This window comes from Oncorhynchus kisutch, linkage group LG26 (assembly GCF_002021735.2).
Source record: "Oncorhynchus kisutch isolate 150728-3 linkage group LG26, Okis_V2, whole genome shotgun sequence".
NCBI classification, from domain to species: domain Eukaryota; kingdom Metazoa; phylum Chordata; class Actinopteri; order Salmoniformes; family Salmonidae; genus Oncorhynchus; species Oncorhynchus kisutch.
The window spans coordinates 7,378,103-7,400,795 of record NC_034199.2 but is presented as its reverse complement, the minus strand read 5'-3'; the positions used below and the strand labels follow the sequence as shown (position 1 = coordinate 7,400,795).

At 42.9% G+C, this 22,693-nt stretch overlaps 1 protein-coding gene across 4 annotated transcripts in view; it reads right to left on the bottom strand.

Annotated features, from left to right (window-relative positions):
• hecw2a (HECT, C2 and WW domain containing E3 ubiquitin protein ligase 2a) overlaps positions 1–21,441 on the bottom strand; it is a 57,046-nt gene extending 35,605 nt beyond the window's left edge. For 2 of the 4 annotated variants that reach the window (XM_031805916.1, XM_031805915.1), the window contains exons 1-2: positions 20,830–21,440; positions 5,376–5,780 (exon numbers count right to left, since the gene is read on the bottom strand). In XM_031805916.1, the coding sequence (XP_031661776.1) occupies positions 5,376–5,780; positions 20,830–20,881 (457 nt within the window). In that variant the 5' untranslated portion in view covers positions 20,882–21,440. Of the gene's footprint in view, positions 1–5,375; positions 5,781–20,829 lie in introns of all 4 variants that reach the window. The other 2 variants (XM_031805917.1, XM_020462001.2) reach the window with 2 other exon arrangements.
• Positions 21,442–22,693: the final 1,252 nt, after the last annotated feature.

The following is a 22,693-nucleotide window of genomic DNA, read 5'->3' as shown; positions in this document are numbered from 1 at the left end:
CAGTTTGTGTGTTTGGTTCTAAATGAGTAAAAACATGCATGTTTTGTGGTCTATACGTGGTCTATATGTTTTTGTGCTCTCTACGTGAGAGTGACAGACAAAATGTTTAACTATTGAAAAACTAGAAAATGGTGGACCCCAATGAACACTATAATGTTACGGTCAGATATTTATTGAACAGCATATATCTACACTCCACATTGCAGCCTTATCATAACTCTTGTTCCATGTAAACTCAGCAAAAAAATGTGTCCCCTCACTGTCAACTGCGTTTATTTTCAGCAAACTTAACATGTGTAAATATATGTATGAACATAAGTTTCAACAACAGACAAACTGAACAAGTTCCACAGACTTGTGACTAAAAGAAATTGAATAATGTGTCCCTGAACAAAGGGGGGGGGGGGGTAAAAATCAAAAGTAACAGTCAATGCAGCTGGAGGCCACACCAGATACTAAGTACTGCAGTGCATCTCCTCCTCATGGACTGCACCAGATTTGCCAGTTCTTGCTGTGAGATGTTACCCCACTCTTCCACCAAGGCACCTGCAAGTTCCCGGACATTCCTGGGGGGTTGGCCCTAGCCCTCACCCTCCGATCCAACAGGTCCCAGACGTGCCCAATGTGATTGAGATCCGGGCTCTACGCTGGCCATGGCAGAACACTGACATTCCTGTCTTGCAGGAAATCACAGAACGAGCAATATGGCTGGTGGAATTGTCATGCTAGAGGGTCATGTCAGGATGAGCCTGCAGGAAGGGTACCACATGAGGGAGGAGGATGTCTTCCCTGTAACACACAGCATTGAAATTGCCTGCAATGACAACAAGCTCTGTCCAATGATGCTGTGACACACCACCCCAGACCATGACGGACCCTCCACCTCGATCCCGCTCCAGAGTACAGGAGTAACGCTCATTCCTTCAACGATAAATGCGAATCCGACTATCACCCCTGGTGAGACAAAACCGCGATTCATCAGAGAAGAGCACTTTTTGCCGGTCCTGTCTGGTCCAGCGACGGTGGGTTTGTGCCCATAGGCGACGTGGTTGGCCTACAAGCCCTCAGTCCAGCGTCTCTCAGTCTATTGCAGATAGTCTGAGCACTGATGGAGGGATTGTTTTCCTGGTAGTTGCTGCCATACTGTGCCTGTCCCGCAGGTGTGATGTTCGAATGTACCGATCCTGTGCAGGTGTTGTTACACGTGGTCTGCCACTGCGAGGACGATCAGCTGTTTCTCCTGTCTCCCTGTAGCGCTGTCTTAGATGTCTCACAGTGCGGACATTGCAATGTATTGCCCTGGCCACATCTGCAGTCCTCATGCCTCCTTGCAGCATGCCTAAGGCACGTTCACGCAGATGAGCTGGGACCCTGGGCATCTTCTCTTTTGGTGTTTTTCAGAGTAGTAGAAAGGCCTCTTTCATGTCTTAAGGTTTCATAACTGACCTTAATTGCCTACCATCTGTAAGCTGTTAGTGTCTTAACGACCATTCCACAGGTGCATGTTCATTAATGGTTTATTGAACAAGCATGGGAATCAGTGTTAAACCCGTTATAATTAAGATATTTTGATTTTTACGATTGATCTTTGACAGGGTCCTGAAAAAGGGACGTTTCTTTTTTCCCCCCTGAGTTTATAATGTCTGTTTTGCCCTATACCATAACCTTAGATACGTCAAACTTCAGACAATTATCCTTTAATTCGTAAATGTAGTGCCTAAAATACATTCTCTACAACCTCTAACACAAAGGACTAGAAATTGCAACCTCCCACAGTGTTAAAACCGAGGGAATTCCGCTGTACGTAGCACTTTCACGTCAGGCTGAACTGAACAAGCACGAAGCAGCATGATGTGGGGGAAAGATGTGGAGGAGAGAGGGAGGAGGAGGAGATATCATTGAATGTCTGCTTAGTTGTGGAAAGTGGGAAAGCACGCAGCACCCTGGGGGGATTAATACCCTGACGCTAGTAATGAAGTGCATGATAGCTTTGTGATCGATATCTAGAGGGATCCCTGCATGGATTGCCTTCTCTGCTTACTCCCTCCCTCTCATATTTTCACCTGACAGGGATGATTGGGATCTCTCTTCCTTAAAGGAGGAAATCCAGACAGGTCAAGGGGCAGGTGGATAGAGGATTCAGAAGCTTCTGGAGGTTGACTGACTCGTCCCACAGCCAATTATTATATTGGTAAACTGGTAAATTAGTATTAGAGAGGAGTCTTAGACAAGCCTAATGTGGTTGCTTATAGTTTGTGTTAGATAAATACTATTTAGTTTGTTGCCCACTAAATACTTTCAGGCATGTATGCTCGCGTGAAACCGAATTGGTTATACTGTAGGTTCAAAACAATATGTGGTTCATTATATGAATAAATATGAAAAAGTTGGAGAAGTTGTTTTTTCACTGCAATATTTAACAAGTAGCCTTATACAGTGTGCCGCTTAATGTATAATGAACAAAAATATTAACGCAACAAATTCAAAGATGTTTCTGAGTTACAGTTCATTAGGACATCAGTCAATTTAAATTAATTCATTAGGCCCTAATCTATGGATTTCACATGACTGGGAATACAGATATGCATCCTCACAATGGGCCTCAGGATATTTTCAAGATATTTCTGTGCATTCAAACTGCAACTGTGTTCATTGTCCGTAGCTTATGCCTAACCATACCATAACCCCACCACCATCACGAGGCACTCATGTTCACAAACGTTGACATCAGCAAACCGCTTGCCCACACGATGCCATACAAGTGGTCTGCGGTTGTGAGGCCGGTTGGACGTACTGCCAAATTCTCTAATAAAACGGAGGCTTATGATAGAGAAATGAACATTCAATCCTCTAGCAATAGCTCTGGTGGACATTCCTGCAATCAGCATGCCAATTGCAAGCTCCCTCAAAACTTGAGATATCTGTGGCATTGTGTTGTGTGATAAAACTGCACATTTTAGAGTGACCTTTTATTGTCCGCAGCATAAGGTGCACCTGTGTAATGATCATGCTGTTTAATTTATTGATATGCCACACCTGTCAGGTGGATGGTTTATATTTGCAATGGAGAAAGGCTCAGTAACAAGGATGTTAACTGCATATGGAAAAATTCTGGGATCTTTATTTTCAGCTCATGAAACATGGGACCAACACTTTACATGTTGCGTTTATATTTTTGTTGGGTGTAGTTTACAATCAAAATCCTGACTCTAAGCAGGGCTATTAAACAGTGCATTCGGAAAGTTTTTAAAACACCTAGACTTTTTCCACATTGTGTTAGGTTACAGCCTTATTCTAAAATAGATTAAATAGATGTTTTCCACCTCAATCTACACGCAACAGCCCATAATGACAAAGCAAAAACAGTTTTTGAAAATGTATAAAAATTTAAAAACAGAAATACCTTATTTACATAAATATTCAGACCCATTACTATGCCACTCGAAATTGAGCTCAGGTGCATCTTGTTTCCATTGATTATCCTTGAGATGTTTCTAAAACTTGATTGGAGTCCATCTGTGGTAAATTCAATTGATTGGACATGAATTGGAAAGAAACAAACCTGTCTATATAAGGTCCCACAGTTGACAGTGAATGTCAGAGCAAAAACCAAGCCAGGAGGTCGAAATAATTGTCCGTAGAGCACCGAGCCAAGGATTGTGTCGAGGCACAGATCTGGGGAAGGGTACCAAAAAATGCCTGCAGCATTCAAGGTCCCGAAGAACACAGTGGCCTCATCATTATTAAACAAAATAAGTCTGGAACCAGTGTAATGTACTTAAGTCGTTTTTTGGCGTATCTGTACTTTACATTTTTGACTAATTTTACTTCACTACATTCCTAAAGAAATTATGTACTTTTTACTCTATACATCTTCCCTAACACCCAAAAGTTGTGTTTACATTTTGATTGCTTACCAGGACAGACAATTGTATAATTCACACACGTATCAAGAGAACATCCCTGGTCATCCCAACTGCATCTGATCTGGCAGACTCACTAAACACATGCTGCATTTGAAAATTATGTCAGTGGAGCGTGCCCCTGGCTATCCGTAATTTAAAAAATACAAGAAAATGGTCCTGTCTGGTTTGCTTAATATAAGGAATTTGAAATGATTTATACTTTTGATATTTAAGTATATTTTAGCAATTACACTTACTTTTGAAAGGTAAGTATATTTAAAACCAAATACTTTGACTTGAACCAAATAATTCACTTGAGTCATTTTCTAATGATGCGGTATCTATACTTTTACTCAAAACCTGCTCCAGAGTGCTGAGGACCTCAGACTGGGGTGAAGGTTAATCTTCCAACAGGACAACGGCCCTAAGCACACAGCCAAGACAACGCAGGAGTGGCTTCAGGACAAGTCTCTGAATGTCCTTAAGTTGTCCAGCCAGAGCCCGGACTTGAACCCGATCAAAAATCTCTGGAAATAGCTGTGCAGCAACACTCCCTATCCAACCTAACAGAGCTTGAGAGGATTTGCAGAGAAGAATGGGAGAAACTGCAAAATATAGGTCTTCCAAGCTTGTAGCGTCATACCCAAGACGAGGAGACTGTAATCACTGCCAAAGGTGCTTCAACAAAGTATTGAGTTGGGTCTAAAATACTTATGTAAATGTGATATTTTATTTGATACATTAGTCAAAATAACTAAAAACCTGATTTTGCTTTCTCATTATGGGGTATTGTGTGTAGATTGGTGAGGGAGGGAACAATTGAATCAATTTTTGACTAAGACTGTAACATAACAAAATGTGGAAAAAGTAAAGAGGTCTGAAAAATTTCCGAATGCACTGTATTGGAGACCACGCAGGATAGTCTAGGTGTATATGATATGTGTTGGTCGAAGTCAGATGTATATGTTGACTCAGGCTTCCCTTCTGTGGAACTTCAACAGCTCCAATTTCATTATTTACTCTGTAGTCTCCTGCACCAGAGACATGCATTTCTCAACTCTACATAACTTGCTAGAATCAGCAAGTCCTACACAACAGCTTGGATCAGTTCAGTCAGATCAATAGTATAAGTTAAAAAGTTTGCCTTGTCAGTCCAAATCAAAGAAACATTATTACAATAAAAAAAATGTGAGCATTTATTTAAACCTTTGATTCAATGCTCCACAAGTAGCTGGATAAGGTAAACTAGTGTTCTACCTTATTCTGGCGGGGTACCCCTGGGGTTGACCATTTTTGTTTACACCTGTACTAACACAACTGATTCATTTAATCAAGGGCTATATCATTAGTTGAATAAGATTATGTTGTACTGGACTACAACATAACTGGGGGCAACCAGTTCATGTGTTCTACTTTAAACGTTCCTAGTTACTAACTACCATTGTGAAATGAGCATGCTGAGTTTCTCACCGATGTGGTAGAGGCCAATCCAGTCGGTGGCATCCACCTCCTCCTTGATGTCCCAGGAGATGACCAGGTTCTCGCCCCTACCCAGCGTGAACTCCAGCGTGGATGCCGTCAGTGACGAGCGGCTCTGCGACGTCACCAGGTCCGTGTCACTGTTGGCCCTCGGGAGGCCAATGGGGCTACTCACCACGGAAGCCATGTCCCCGGCGGCGCCACCGCGCTCTGCCAGGCTCCGAAGGTTCTCCGGGCTGAGTGTGTGTCGCAGGTGCGGGCTGCGCCTCCGAGGCGCTGACAGGTGCTCTCGTCCCAAGTGTCCGGACAATCCGTGTGCATTGTGGGGGTGGGCCGTGTGGGGATGGTTACGGGTCCTTGGAAGGACCGCTGTGGCAAGTGAGGGACGCATGGTGGCTGCGGGGGAAAGGCCAAAGCAGGAAGTTTGGAGTTGTTGTTACAGGAGCTGGCAAAAGGTTGGTGGGGATTAGATAACCGGAAACCCTTGGTCTTAGTGGTTGGGTTACGCTTCAAAGATGCGGTCTACCTCACTTAACTATGGTAGATTGCTACAGCTTTAGCTTTCAGATGGTGGTGTTAATAATGTTTCATGTGGAGGTTGCAGAAGTTATCCTTCCATAAAAGCTCTGCACTGTTGTACCTAAAGTTCTGACCAAGCCCTCTCTGGCCAACGTAAAAAAAATATTATTCCTGGAGTGCAGTGAACAATCCAGGAGCAAAGACAGGTGGAAGACAGCCAGCGTTGTCCACTCTGCTACCTTACGCTGTCCAACAAGCAACGGTCGAGACAGAGAGCCCAAGAATAGGAAAGAGAAGACAAAATGGAGAGGGAAATGAGGGACAGGGGCAGACAGACGAAGTGAAACAAAGAACAAAACGTCAGTACTCTTAACCGACGCACTGCATGCACAGCAAAAACAATGAACACTGGACAACTCTCAGCGAAATGCAATCACGAGATTCCTGAACAAGCATTTGTCACCACCAGACTGCGATGTGGTATCACAGAACCAGTCACCAATGCATTTATAGTACATTGCCGCCTAGGCCTAGCCATTCTAATTTACACACCGAGTGATTCTCTCTTTCCTAATCAACATTACAAATTAATGACGAAATTACATCAGGAAAGCTTGGTTAAGGTGAAACTGCTGATTGTTTCATCTCTCCTTCTAAATGAAATGCATGCAAATGACAAAATCTAAAACAGGATTTATTGTATTAGAGACACGTTTCCATAACAATAACAACGTCCCAATGTACTGTTTTGAGAACTGATTGTCCTCCTCTCTTTCTTACTATGACTCTTAGCTATAATTTGAGCTAATGCTAGCACCAGTAATTTCTGATTTGGGATGATCTATGCTGGGATCATCTCATCGTCTGTTCAGCACTATTATAACCAACTAAGCTGTTGTGGGTGCGGACCATTACACACTACTGTAGCTCCTTGGTAAATTGAAATGATGATCTCTGTTGAACCAATTTACAGTACATTAGCAAAAGTATGTGGACACATGCTTGTCAAACATCTCATTCCAAAATCATGGGCATTGACATGGAGTTGGTCCCACCTATGCTGCTATAACAGCCTTCACTCTTCTAGGAAGGCTTTCCACTAGATGTTGAAGCACTGCTTCAGAAAATTGGAACGGAAATGGCGCCACACCAAACTGGAAGTATCGAAGAGCCCTTACTGCTGCTCGATCATCCTATTTTTCCAACTTAAAACCTCTTAGGGCTCTGGACTTTTTTTTCAACGTTTTGTTAAAAATCGTGCAAAATTTCAACGTCCTGCTACTCATGCCAGGAATATAGTACATGCATATGATTAGTATGTGTGGATAGAAAACACTCTGAAATTTATAAAACTAGTTAAATCATGTCTGTGACTATAACAGAACGTGTGGAGCAGGCAAAAGCCCAAGGAAAACTGTTCACCCAAAAAAAAAAAAGATATCCTTCCGCCAGTTGCCTGTACGGTCTATGGCAAGGGAAATAGATAGCGAGCAGTTTACAATGCCTACAGCTTCCACAGCTTTGCTTTGAAGTTAATCCTTGGTCAGATGAGAAATAGGCACTTCCTGTCATCGAGTACAAAGCTTGAAAGAGAAAACGGAGCATCATTTCAAGAACTGCTGCTATTGAATACAGATCGCCCCGTGATCAATTTGATCGATTATTAACGTGTACTAATACCTAAAGTTGGTTTACAAAAGTAGTTTGAAGTGTTTTGTCAAAGTTTATTGGCAACTTTTTTAATTTAAAAAAATGATGTTGCGTTTTGTAAAGCTGCTTTTTCCTGGATCAGACGGGCTTCATAAATGGACATTTTGGGTATACATGGACGGATTTAATCGGAATAGCTCGTCAAAGGTAATGAATGTTTTATATTTTATTCCTGCGTTTTGTGTAGCACCGGCTACGCTAATTCCTTTGTTTAAGTCTTTTTCCGGTATTGGCTATCAGATAATAGCTTCTCATGCTTTCGCCGAAAAGCATTTTAAAAATCTGACATGTTGGCTAGATTCACAACAAGTGTAGCTTTAATTGAGTACCCTGCATGTGTGTTTTAATGAAAGTTTGAGTTTTAGCGAGTACTATTAGCATTTGGCATTGCGCATTTCCATTTCCTGTTGGCTAGGTGAGACGCAGGCGTCTCACCTTGCCCTAAGAGGCTAATTGAGGAAAATAAGAACAATACGAAATGTATTTTTGATACTGTCGCAAAGCTACCTAAAAAGCAGCATTCCCCAAGTGGGGATGGCTTTCACTTCAGCAGTAATAAATTAATGAACTTCTTTGAGGAAAAGATCATGATTATTAGAAAGCAAATTACGGACTCCTCTTTAAATCTGCCTATTCCTTCAAAGCTCAGTTGTCCTGAGTCTGCACAACTCTGCCAGGACGTAGGATCAAGAGAGACACGCAAGTGTTTTAGTACTATATCTCTTGACACAATGATTAAAATAATCATGGCCTCTAAACCTTCAAGCTGCATACTGGACCCTATTCCAACTAAACTACTGAAAGAGCTGCTTCCTGTGCTTGGCCCTCCTATGTTGAACATAATAAACGGCTCTCTATCCACCGGATGTGTGCCAAACTCACTAAAAGTGGCAGTAATAAAGCCTCTCTTGAAAAAGCCAAACCTTGACCCAGAAAATATTTTTTAAAACTGTCTTCCATTCCTCTCAAAATTTTTTGAAAAGGCTGTTGCGCAGCAACTCCCTGCCTTCCTGAAGACAAACAATGTATACGAAATGCTTCAGTCTGGTTTTAGACCCCATCATAGCACTGAGACTGCACTTGTGAAGGTGATAAATTACCTTTTAATGGCATCAGACCGAGGTTCTGCATCTGACCTCGTGCTCCTAGACCTCAGTGCTGCTTTTGATACCATCGATCACCACATTCTTTTGGAGAGATTGGAAACCCAAATTGGTCTACATGGACAAGTTCTGGCCTGGTTTAGATCTTATCTGTCGGAAAGATAGTTGGTCTCTGTGAATGGTTTGTCCTCTGACAAATAAACTGTAAATGTCGGTGTTCCTCAAGGTTCCGTTTTAGGACCACTATTGTTTTCACTATATATTTTACCTCTTGGGGAGGTAATTCGAAAACATAATGTTAACTTTCACAGCTATGCGGATGACACACAGCTGTACATTTCAATGAAACATGGTGAAGCCCCAAAATTACCCTCGCTTAGAAGCCTGTGTTTCAGACAAAATGAAGTGGATGGCTGCAAAATGTCTACTTTTAAACTCGGACAAAACAGAGATGCTTGTTCTAGGTCCCAAGAAACAAAGAGATCTTCTGTTGAATCTGTCAATTACTCTTAATGGTTGTACAGTCGTCTCAAATAAAACTGTGAAGGACCTCTGCGTTACTCTGGACCCTGATCTCGCTTTTGACGAACATATCAAGACCATTTCAAGGACAGCTTTTTTCCATCTACGTAACATTGCAAAAATCAGAAACTTTCTGTCCAAAAATGATGTAGAAAAATGTATCCATGCTTTTGTTACTTCTAGGTTAGACTACTGCAATGCTCTACTTTCCGGCTACCCGGATAAAGCACTAAATAAACTTCAGTTAGTGCTAAATACGGCTGCTAGAATCCTGACTAGAACCAAAAAATGTGATCATATTACTCCAGTGCTAGCCTCCCTACACTGGCTTCCTGTCAAGGCAAGGGCTGATTTCAAGGTTTTACTGCTAACCTACAAAGCATTACATGGGATTGCTCCTACCTATCTCTTTGATTTGGTCCTGCCGTACATACCTACACGTTTGCTACAGTCACAAGACGCAGGCCTCCTAATAGTCCCTAGAATTTCTAAGCAAATAGCTGGAGGCAGGGCTTTCTCCTATAGAGCTCCATTTTTATGGAAGGTTCTGCCTACCCATGAGAGAGACGCAAACTCAGTCTCAACCTTTAAGTCTTTACTGAAGACTCATCTCTTCAGTGGGTCATATGATTGAGTGTAGTCTGGCCCAGGAGTGTGAAGGTGAACGGAAAGGCTCTGGAGCAACGAACCGTCCTTGCTGTCTCTGCCTGGCCGGTTCCCCTCTTTCCACTGGGATTCTCTGCCTCTAACCCTATTACAGGGGCTGAGTCACTGGCTTACTTGGTGCTCTTTCATGCCGTCTCTAGGAGGGGTGCATCAATTGAGTGGGTTGAGTCACTGATGTAATCTTCCTGTTAGGGTTGGCGCCCCCCCTTGAGTTGTGCCGTGGCGGAGATCTTTGTGGGCTATACTCGGCCTTGTCTCAGGATGGTAAGTTGGCGGTTGAAGATATCCCTCTGGTGGTGTGGGGGCTGTGTTTTGGCAAAGTGGGTGGAGTTATATCCTTCCTTTTTGGCCCTGTCCGGGGGTATCATCGGATGGGGCCACAGTGTCTCCTGACCCCTCCTGTCTCAGCCTCCAGTATTTATGCTGCAGTAGTTTGTGTCGCGGGGCTAGGGTCAGTTTGTTATATCTGGAATAGTTCTCCTGTCTTATCCGGTGTCCTGTGTGAATTTAAGTATGCTCTCTCTAATTCTCTTTCTTTCTCTCTCTCGGAGGACCTGTGCCGTAGGACCATGCCTCAGGACTACCTGGCATGATGACTCCTTGCTGTCCCCAGTCCACTTGGCCGTGCTGCTGCTCCAGTTTCAACTGTTCTGCCTGTGGCTATGGAATCCTGACCTGTTCACCGGATGTGCTACCTGTCCCAGACCTATTATTTGACCATGCTGGTCATTTATGAACATTTGAACATCTTGGCCATGTTCTGTTATAATCTCCACCCGGCACAGCCAGAAGAGGACTGGCCACCAGTCCATAGCCTGGTTCCTCCAAGTTTCTTCCTTGGTTTTGGCCTTTCTAGGGAGTTTTTCCTAGTCAACGTGCTTCAACACCTGCATTGCTTGCCGTTTTAGGCTGGGTTTCTATTTTCTGACATTGGCTGATGTAAAAAGGGCTTTATAAATATATTTGATTGATTGATAACTCTGCAGCAGGAGACAAAGGTCACTGCCTTATTCCTATAAGCCCTATAAGCCCCTAGTGCTAATGTTGACATATCTGAATCAGACAGGAAACGGTTCTCAGGGCCAGTTCAGAGAATTCCTCTGCTTCTGTGCTGGGTGGTGTCTCCCTGCTGAAACTTATTATATACAGTGCCTTGCGAAAGTATTCGGCCCCCTTGAACTTTGCGACCTTTTGCCACATTTCAGGCTTCAAACATAAAGATATAAAACTGTATTTTTTTGTTTAGAATCAACAACAAGTGGGACACAATCATGAAGTGGAACGACATTTATTGGCTATTTCAAACTTTTTTAACAAATCAAGAACTGAAAAATTGAGCGTGCAAAATGATTCAGCCCCCTTAAGTTAATACTTTGTAGCGCCACCTTTTGCTGCGATTACAGCTGTAAGTCGCTTGGGGTATGTCTATCAGTTTTGCACATCGAGAGACTGACATTTTTTCCCATTCCTCCTTGCAAAACAGCTCGAGCTCAGTGAGGTTGGATGGAGAGCATTTGTGAACAGCAGTTTTCAGTTCTTTCCACAGATTCTCGATTGGATTCAGGTCTGGACTTTGACTTGGCCATTCTAACACCTGGATATGTTTATTTTTGAACCATTCCATTGTAGATTTTGCTTTATGTTTTGGATCATTGTCTTGTTGGAAGACAAATCTCCGTCCCAGTCTTAGGTCTTTTGCAGACTCCATCAGGTTTTCTTCCAGAATGGTCCTGTATTTGGCTCCATCCATCTTCCCATAAATTTTAACCATCTTCCCTGTCCCTGCTGAAGAAAAGCAGGCCAAAACCATGATGCTGCCACCACCATGTTTGACAGTGGGGATGGTGTGTTCGGGGTGATGAGCTGTGTTGCTTTTACGCCAAACATAACGTTTTGCATTGTTGCCAAAAAGTTCAATTTTGGTTTCATCTGACCAGAGCACCTTCTTCCACATGTTTGGTGTGTCTCCCAGGTGGCTTGTGGCAAACTGTAAACAACACTTTTTTATGGATATCTTTAAGAAATGGCTTTCTTCTTGCCACTCTTCCATAAAGGCCAGATTTGTGCAATATACGACTGATTGTTGTCCTATGGACAGAGTCTCCCACCTCAGCTGTAGATCTCTGCAGTTCATCCAGAGTGATCATGGGCCTCTTGGCTGCATCTCTAATCAGTCTTCTTCTTGTATGAGCTGAAAGTTTAGAGGGACGGCCAGGTCTTGGTAGATTTGCAGTGGTCTGATACTCCTTCCATTTCAATATTATCGCTTGCACAGTGCTCCTTGGGATGTTTAAAGCTTGGGAAATCTTTTTGTATCCAACTCCGGCTTTAAACTTCTTCACAACAGTATCTCGGACCTGCCTGGTGTGTTCCTTGTTCTTCATGATGCTCTCTGCGCTTTTAATGGACCTCTGAGACTATCACAGTGCAGGTGCATTTATACGGAGACTTGATTACACACAGGTGGATTGTATTTATCATCATTAGTCATTTAGGTCAACATTGGATCATTCGGAGATCCTCACTGAACTTCTGGAGAGAGTTTGCTGCACTGAAAGTAAAGGGGCTGAATAATTTTGCACACCCAATTTTTCAGTTTTTGATTTGTTAAAAAAAGTTTGAAATATCCAATAAATGTCGTTCCACTTCATGAGTGTCCCACTTGTTGTTGATTCTTCACAAAAAAATACAGTTTTATATCTTTATGTTTGAAGCCTGAAATGTGGCAAAAGGTCGCAAAGTTCAAGGGGGCCGAATACTTTCGCAAGGCACTGTACCGGATAGGTTTTTGATTAACAAAAAGGAGAGCAGTGAAGTCAATCTGGAAACTCCTGTAACAGAAGTCTAATGTCTTGCATTGTGCACATCTGCAATATCATCAGTTCATCCTGCTGCCCGAGGCAACATATCACAGAATCTCAGTTTCATAGTGATTTATAGTGAACGATCCATGTTGCTCAGTGCGGCATTACATGAGAAGAGAGGTCATGCATGTGCGAGATGATTGCCTGTATGTCCGGACTGATATTGGAGAAAGGAATGATTGCATGTCCCTGAGTCAACAAGACTATTCAACTGGGGAAGACATGCATGCAGGCACAAATCGATACAGTGGGGCAAAAAAGTAGTTAGTCAGCCACCAATTGTGCAAGTTCTCACACTTAAAAAGATGAGAGAGGCCTGTAATTTTCATCATAGGTACACTTCAACTATGACAGACCTAGCCAGTCTCCAGATCTCAACCCCATAGAAAAGGGAGTTGAAAATCCGTGTTGCCCAGCAACAGCCCCAAACCATCACTGCTCTAGATCTGCATGGAGGAATGAGCCAAAATACCAGCAACAGTGTGTGAAAACCTTGAAGACTTACAGAAAACGTTTGACCTCGGTCATTGCCAACAAAGGGTATATAACAAAGTATTGAGATAAACTTTTGTTATTGACCAAATACTTATTTTCCACCATCATTTGCAAATAAATTCATAAAAAATCCTACAATGTGATTTTCTGGATTTTTTTTCTCATTTTGTCTGTCATAGTTGAAGTGTACCTATGATGAAAATGACAGGCCTCTCTCATCTTTTTAAGTGTGAGAACTTGCACAATTGGTGGCTGACTAAATATTTTTTTGCCCCACTGTATGTACACAGCAACATGTGCGCGCGCACACACACTTGTGGGAGAAGGAGCATTTCTTTTTTTTCTTTTTTTCTTTTACCCCTTTTTCTCCCCAATTTCGTGGTATCCAATTGTTGTAGTAGCTAATACTATCTTGTCTCATCGCTACAACTCCGGTACGGGCTCGGGAGAGACGAAGGTTGAAAGTCATGCGTCCTCCGATACACAACCCAACCAGCCGTACTGCTTCTTAACACAGCGCGCATCCAACCCGGAACCCAGCCGCACCAGTGTGTCGGAGGGTACACCGTGCACCTGGCAACCTTGGTTAGCGCGCACTGCGCCCGGCCCGCCACAGGAGTCGCTGGTGCGTGATGAGACAAGGACATCCCTACCGACCAAGCCCTCCGTAACCCGGACGGCGCTAGGCCAATTGTGCGTCGCTCCACAGACCTCCCGGTCGCGGCCGGTTACGACAGAGCCTGGGCGTGAACCCAGGGACTCTGATGGCACAGCTGGCGCTGCAGTACAGCGCCCTTAACCACTGCGCCACCCTGGAGGCCGAGAAGGAGCATTTTGAGTAATTTTGAGTCAAGAGAGAGAAAAGTCTGTACACTTGAATGGTAGTTATGCAACTGTTCTTGAGGTCAGTCCCTAAATTCCTTCCATGTCTGTATGCCGTTGTTTTCTCTAATTTGAGTGGGAGAGGTCTGGGTTATGTCTGTCTCACTGAGCCATCGGGATAAGGAGACTGTTCACTGCCTCTATACACAGTACAGAGGCCTTGACCAGCCTTCCTTTCCTTGAAATAAATAATGGCTCTTACATGACTGGATAGGTGAACGCTAGGCTTCTGCTACACCGCTTTAATCCATCATGTCATGTGAGATCTGTGATTGATTTTTATCTAGGATGTAAAGAAGGAAGCAAGTATTCATTTTAAAGATGCAAAACAAGGCCATGGTAACCATTTATGCTTAGGACAAAAAATTGCAGATTCCAAAAGGTTGGTAAAGAAAAAAAAAATAATAATGCTCTTCTTTATTGGGACCCACAGAATCCATCTGGTGCTTTGAGATTCTGGTTATAACTGTGTGAAAGAGTATTATTAGGCCTATAAATAAATAAATTAGTTCCATTTTGAACTTGTTGTGCACCAGGTTTATGGTAGCCATAGATTCCTATTGTTGGGCAAGAATACCAGAGCCATTCTGTTGGGTACAAATACTGGTTGAATAAACATTGCTTCCACAGCATTAACATTGAAAAAATGCAACAATTACCGATTTTACTGAGTTAGTTCATATAAAGGAAATCAGTCAATTGAAAAAAATGAATTAGGCCCTAATCTATGGATTTCACATGACTGGGCAGTGGTGCAGCCATGGGTGGGACCCATACCCACCCACTGGGAAGCCAGGCACAGACAATCAGATTATGTTTTTCCCCAACAAAGGGCTTTATTACAGACAGAAATACTTCTTTGTTTCATCAGCTGTCTGTGTGGCCAGTCCCAGACGATCCCACAGGTGAAGAAGCTGGATGTGGAGGTCCTGGGTTTGCGTGGTTACATGTGGTCTGCGGTTGGGAGGTCAGTTGGACGGACTGCCAAATTCTCTAAAACAAAGTTGGAAGTGGCTTATGGTAGAGAAATAAACATTACATTCTCTGGCAACAGCTCTGGTGGACATTCCTGCAGTCAGCATGCCAATTGCACGCTCCCTCAAAACATCTGAGGCATTGTGTTCTGTGACAACTGCAGGAGGATGCATCTTGGCAAATGACAAATTCTCACTAAACAGGGACGTAAACAAATTTATGCACAACATTTTAGAGAAAAGCTTTTTCAGTTAATGAAACCAACACATTACATAGTGTGATATATATATATACACACACTGCTCAAAAAAATAAAAGGGATCACTTAAACAACACAATGTAACTCCAAGTCAATCACATTTCTGTGAAATCAAACTGTCCACTTAGGACGCAACACCGATTGACAATAAATTTCACATGCTGTTGTGCAAATGGAATAGACAACAGGTGGAAATTATAGGCAATTAGCAAGACAATAAAGGAGTGGTTCTGCAGGTGGGGACCACAGACCACTTCTCAGTTCCTATGCTTCCTGGCTGATGTTTTGGTCACTTTTGAATGCTGGCAGTGCTTTCACTCTAGTGGTAGCATGAGACAGAGTCTACAACCCACACAAGTGGATGGCACATCAATGCGAGCTGTGGCAAGAAGGTTTGCTGTGTCTGTCAGCGTAGTGTCCAGAGCATGGAGGCGCTACCAGGAGACAGGCCATCACATCAGGAGACGTGGAGGAGGCCGTAGGAGGGCAACAACCCAGCAGCAGGACCGCTACCTCCGCCTTTGTGCAAGGAGGAGCAGGAGGAGCACTGCCAGAGCCCTGCAAAATGACCTCCAGCAGGCCACAAATGTGCATGTGTCTGCTCAAATGGTCAGAAACTCCATGAGGGTGGTATGAGGGCCCGACGTCCACAGGTGGGGGTTGTGCTTAGAGCCCAACACCGTGCAGGACATTTGGCATTTGCCAGAGAACACCAAGATTGGCAAATTCGCCACTGGCGCCCTGTGCTCTTCACAGATGAAAGCAGGTTCACACTGAGCACATGTGACAGACGTGACAGTCTGGAGACGCCGTGGAGAACGTTCTGCTGCCTGCAACATCCTCCAGCATGACCGGTTTGGCGGTGGGTCAGTCATGGTGTGGGGTGGCATTTCTTTGGGGGGCCGCACAGCCCTCCATGTGCTCGCCAGAGGTAGCCTGACTGCCATTAGGTACCGAGATGAGATCATCAGACCCCTTGTGAGACCATATGCTGGTGAGGTTGGCCCTGGGTTCCTCCCAATGCAAGACAGACCTCGTGTGGCTGGAGTGTGTCAGCAGTTCCTGCAAGAGGAAGGCATTGATGCTATGGACTGGCCCGCCCGTTCCCCAGACCTGAATCCAATTGAGCACATCTGGGACATCATGTCTCGCGCCATCCACCAACTCCACGTTGCACCACAGACTGTCCAGGAGTTGGCGGATGCTTTAGTCCAGGTCTGGGAGGGGATCCCTCAGGAGACCATCCACCACCTAATCAGGAGCATGCCCAGGCATTGTAGGGAGGTCATACAGGCACGTGGAGGCCACACACTACTGAGCCTCATTTTGACTTGTTTTAAAGACATTACATCAAAGTTGGATCAGCCTGTAGTGTGGTTTTCCACTTAAATTTTGAGTGTGACTCCAAATACAGACCTCCATGGGTTGATAAATTTGATTTCCATTGATAATGTGTGATTGTTGTCAGCACATTCAACTTTGTAAAGAAAAAAGTATTTAATAAGAATATTTAATTAATTAAATATTAGGATATGTTATTTTAGTGTTCCCTTTATTTTTTTGAGCAGTATATATATATATATATATATATATATATATAACACTATTTATTTTTGCGTCTGATAAAATGAATTATCGTGGAAAAAGGAATTTGGATATTTCTTTTTTTACTCAACATTTTACCTAAATCCAATGACATGGTCAAATGTTTTGTTGAAGTTCACAACTATATTGTTGAACTGATGTCTGTGCCCGGTTGGATAAGCAAAAGGTTGAATTCTCTTCATTATTTTAGAAATGCTATCTTCCTTAGAGCCCTTCTTTGAAGGAAAGTCACTGATCTGATATGACTAGATCGGTCAAAGATATGTTGTGGGGCCCTTGCTTTCTCCTGTCCAGTCATGTTAAATCAATAATTATTTAAAGGAAATAAGGAAAGAAGACTAAGTATTATAGTGAATAGCAGGAGTGAGTAAAGTCATCTCCCTTAGGGAGTTTGTAACATCCCAGCGCTTCACCATTAAAAGTGACTCACGCCTCAGATCTGGGACCCACTTCAATGGCCACACAGTGTGACATCTCATTTGGACACCAATGTAGCAAACGATGAGGGTGATTACCTCCCCGAATGGGAATGCTACCTGGTTTCCCTGATCGCAAAACAGCTAGCAATAAACCTTGTGGAAGTTCACAACTACCGTATTTATGTTGGAAGTTGGTGAGAATTTTTTTTTAAATAGGATGGATGGAATAAGAATATTGTTGTTCTTGGCAATTGACCCACATTCTACCAACACCACTGCACACCTAGACAGTGGGAAAGGTGTCCCTTTCGCTCTCTTTACACAGGAGCTCTGTGTCCCTGTTAGAGGGTGGGTGGCCTTGTGAATATTGATTGACACATGTCCGTCTTCCAGCCTTCCTGCCGATATTCTGTCCAGAGGAGATTTGGGCCTCTCAAAGGCCAAAAAAACTCAGGGAGGATAGTAAGTGCACACACTTCCATGCCTAAAACACATCTTGCCAAGGAGAAGTGCTGAATCTTCACAATGCAAGGCACTATTCAAAGCACACACACAAACATGGATTCACCTTGCTCTGAGTGTATTCTCTGAGGACGTTTTCTTGAGTGCGTTCTTGTGAGGATGAGTGTGGAGAACGCATGAACCATTACATTTGAGAAGCACTCGCACTCCCTCTACTGTATTGCCTCACACTGCATCTCCCCATTCACTGAACCTGCTTCCAGCCATGACAATGGCAACAATAGAGACGAAACAAGATACACATAAAGCAAACATTTTACTTCAGAATTATTAGCTAGATATGTGATAATGTAGCTAACCAGATAGGTTAATAGGCAAAAATTACCTAAAAATAATGTTACATAAGGTAGATGTCAATTCTTCATGGGTAGCTAGCTAACAATTCTTTGTGGCTATCTGGCTAGCTAACAGTAGTACCTAGCCAGTTAGCCCTATTGACATATTATGGGCTTGCGATCTACGGTGTGTAGGCAGGTAAACATGCCCGAAACAGCATGTCATTATTAACGTATGAAGATTAAATATTGTAGTCAGAAAACATAAGAGATGTGGATAGGCAGCATTTAATTCTGAAGTTAGACTATTTTCTCTCGCTTCAGCTCAAATAATGTGGTTGCGTCATATTTCTTTGCATATTTCCGTTGAAGCTTGCGTCAATGCATGCTTCAAAATATGTACTAATGGAATATGCATTTGAGAAGTGCCTTACGGGCTCCGTTTCGCGCACTTTGATTTGGACTCATACTCCGACCCTCCCGTGTGGTAGTCCGCATTTTGAGAACACCCAGGCATTGTATCTATGACGCATACACGTACAGTACTCTCAGAACCACAAATAAAAACACATGCAGAATGCACTCACAGTCCACACAGCTATAATATGATATGCGGTATATTAAGCATGCTAATGTTACTGTGGATATAGGCTAATCATTGACCTGTTCACTATGGGTAATGCAGTTCATATGAACGTGTAAGCTTTATTGATGCACTGAGGCCTCATAATAATGAATGCAGTTCTGACTCACTATGAGAGCAATAACTGTATACTGTGCCAGGGTTTGTCATGGCTACTTCGTTGGCTGCTTCCCCATGGGAATACTTGCCTGGAATGAGTCACATGCTGAGAAGTATCCCACAATGACCTGCAATGCGAATGAGCACCACGGAAGCTCACTTCCTGTTTTCATGCAGTACCCCTTTAGAACGCTGATATTTTTATAAACAATGGAAGAAGGCTACTATCATATGCACATTAATCTGCACCTTAATTTTACACTTATGTGCATACACACAGACAGAAAGACATGCAGGGTCAAGAAAAAACATATGAAACAAGCATGTAAACAAACTGTACAGCCAAACCAGATACATCCATTTAACCTGTTCTCACTCTCCCTACTGTACATCACTTTGTCCAACTACACCTGCACTGCATGACCCCACAAAACAGATGGTGACAAAGACAGCCTGAGACAACCAGGGACAATACGATGGAAAATGTACCATTCTGGGTCAAAGTTGTCCATTGGCACAGACCTAGGATCAGCTCATCTTCTCTGAATCCTCACCTTAGCGACACTTGTTTTAACCATTTCATTTTGAGTTTGATTAATTTCATGAACTGAGTTCAAATGGAAATGATCTTAACCCTGTCTGTGACTGCATCCATCCAAGTGAAGATTGGCAGGACTATTTGAAATTCAATATAAGATGCTACTGTTTGCTTTGATATAAACTAACGTAGCAGCTGTAAAAGAAAGAGTGGAGTGGAGTTCCCACATCTGGTTTTCTGCAAAAAAGAAGCTAGGTTGAATTAGCTGCATCCCTGAAAACTGGATGCATCCGGTTGTTGGCAACTAAGCCTAGCTTTGACATATCCTGAGTGTATCACTGATCACCTGATTTGAGGTGACTATACTGTATGTAAAGGCCAGGGGGGCACAGTTCTTGTCCTCAGTGGCTGCAGTCTGGCTTCTTTTCATCTCTCCCTGTACTGGCACTGAATTGATCAATTAAATGCACTGCTTTCCCAACGAATGTACACACATGAAGGCTTTTGGTTTTGACATTGAGCCGATTCAAGACAAATTCATGTCGTATTATACACATCCACCATAGTTGCTGCGATGATCTGAGCCAGCACAGTATGGTTTGAGTCTGCATGATATTGTGAAAGGGTAATAGTTTCCTCTTCCCAGGTCTTAAATCAGTGTCAGGTGAACAGGATAGAACGAGAACTAGCAGACACGTCAGCCCTTGAAGACTGGAGCTGTGACACCCTGGCTGTAGGAATAACAAACTCACTCATAACATCTGAAATAATGGCATGATGTCAATGCTCAGCTGCATAGCGCATGGAGTGAGCATTATGCTGTACTCCCCAGGGCATTACGCAGCCACAAAGTTATGTTACAATGGGTAGCCTATACCACCTACAGAGAAGTATCATGTTTAATAGCCTACTCTCAATATTGACAGGTGAATTGAACACATCTTACTATATTACCTACTGTAGTCTACAAGGCAAGTTAGCCTACATCAATTAATTAGCATGTCAACACGTTAGGCTTCTCTCGTGCTGTCGAGGCCACAGGCGCATTGCTTTGCACACATTACTGAATAGGGACCGCACTGAACAGTATGCGATCATTGCTCGCTATTGGGTTAGGCTACTCTGGGAATTCCCTACGTCAATTCTTAATGCAAATCTCCTAGGCTATAAAATCAATCAATTTCACTTAATTGAAAGTGATTACATGCACAACATGACACTATTCATATGTAACGGTTTGGCTATACTAACAGATTTAAATTATTTCGGTCACCATTCTAAACGATAATAAAATGCCACATGAAATATTGACCACGGGTGTATCCATGGGTAGCATACCCATTGCTTACCTTTTGCGCAGAGGTGCGATAAAACAGACGTACACAAATTAAACGCGAGCATAGCCTTTATCCGCAGTTATGGTGTGGATATCACGATGGTTTTGTTACCCCTCTGTGCAGTCTCGGATTTATGGACAGGCGGAATACCGCTTTAGGAGACCCAAGTCCAGGCCAAATATGTAGAGGCAGCCTGGGTGTGAGTCATGTATAGCATCGGTATCTCTCCTCCGGTTGGCAGTAATGTTGGCGTGAAATTTTTAGGCTGCGGAGGCTGGACGGCCTTCTTGTAGGAGGCTGTCAGTGTCTAAAGGTGCGCGCTAGAAACACAATTTCCCCTTATTATTACGACCACAACGTTCGTTTTGTCGTCTTTTCAATGTATAGCTTTCTATGGTTTTGCATCGCAATGCGTATTCCACACACTCAGCCATACTCTCCGAATCATCTTCCCTGCCAGCAGATGCTCAACTCCGAAAGCCCTATCCCGCAAGCAACACAGATTTGAAACCGAACCTACAGAGTAAGTTGGCAAATGTAACCTACCTAATTATTGCAGTTAGCCTATGAGTCGTTTGTCTAACTGGGGTCATTATGGAATTATTCATAATAAACCTGATGCGTAAGCCGTGCCTCCTCTGTTGAAATGGGCGGTGACTTAAAGGAGATAGACCCAGCCTGCAGAGCTGTGTATGGCGGCTGGCTGTGCAACCTGGTCTCAGAGTATTTTGTAGTATTCTGTACGCAAATCAGCCCGGCTATACAATTTTTGTAGTCAAGGTTTTACGTTTACTATGTTACATCTAATATATGAGACCAGGTTGGTGTGTTGGACCGTGTGCATGCACGTCTCATATAGGCAGTGGCGATTTTTGCATATACATTTTGGTGGGGCAAACTAAAAAATATATTTTTAGATGCATGCCAGCAAACCCACTGCACAACACTAAACAATAAATTAATTACACTATAACGGTGACAAACGGTGCCCACACAGTCCCAACACCTTACCACTGCTATACCTGTTAATTAATCAGCCTAATTTGCTGCCTTTAAAAAAAAACATATGGCTGACAATATGGCTGACTTGCTTAAACAAATTAGGTTCCTACTGATAATTGAGATGTACAAACTATGACATAAGGGGATGATGAGCAGATAATAGACTTGATACTACCCATCCCGCATGCAGGAGCGTAATCATAGCCTCAAACTAATTAGCATAACGCAGCAGAGATAAATCTTCCTAGAAAATGTTCCTATTCATGAAAATTACAAATGAAATATATTGAGACACAGCTTAGCCTTTTGTTAATCACACTGTCATCTCAGATTTTTTAAATATGCTTTTACAGCCAATGCTAGACAAGCATTTGTGTAAGTTTATCATGGCATAATGCTATGGCTAGGCTCTGCTAGCATCAGGCAACATTTTCACGAAAATAAGAAAAGTAATCAAATTAAATCATTTACCTTTGAAGACCTTCGGATGTTTTCACTCAGGAGACTCCCAGTTAGATAGCAAATGTTCCTTTTTTCAAAAAATATTACTTTTTGTAGGCGAAATAGCTCCGTTTGTTCTTCAGGTTTGGCTGAAAAATCGACCGGAAAATGCAGTCACTACAACGCCAAACTTTTTTCCAAATTAGCTCCATAATATCGACAGAAACATGGCAAACGTTGTTTAGAATCAAGCCTCAAGGTGTTTTTCACATATATATTCGATAATATATCCGTCGGGACAATTGGTTTCTCATAAGAAGCGATTGGAAAAATGGCTACTTGTGTACTTTACGCAAGATTTTCTGCGGGAGCCATCATGTGACCACTTGCTCAATGTGGTTCCTTACGGCTATTCTTCAACATAAATGCGTAA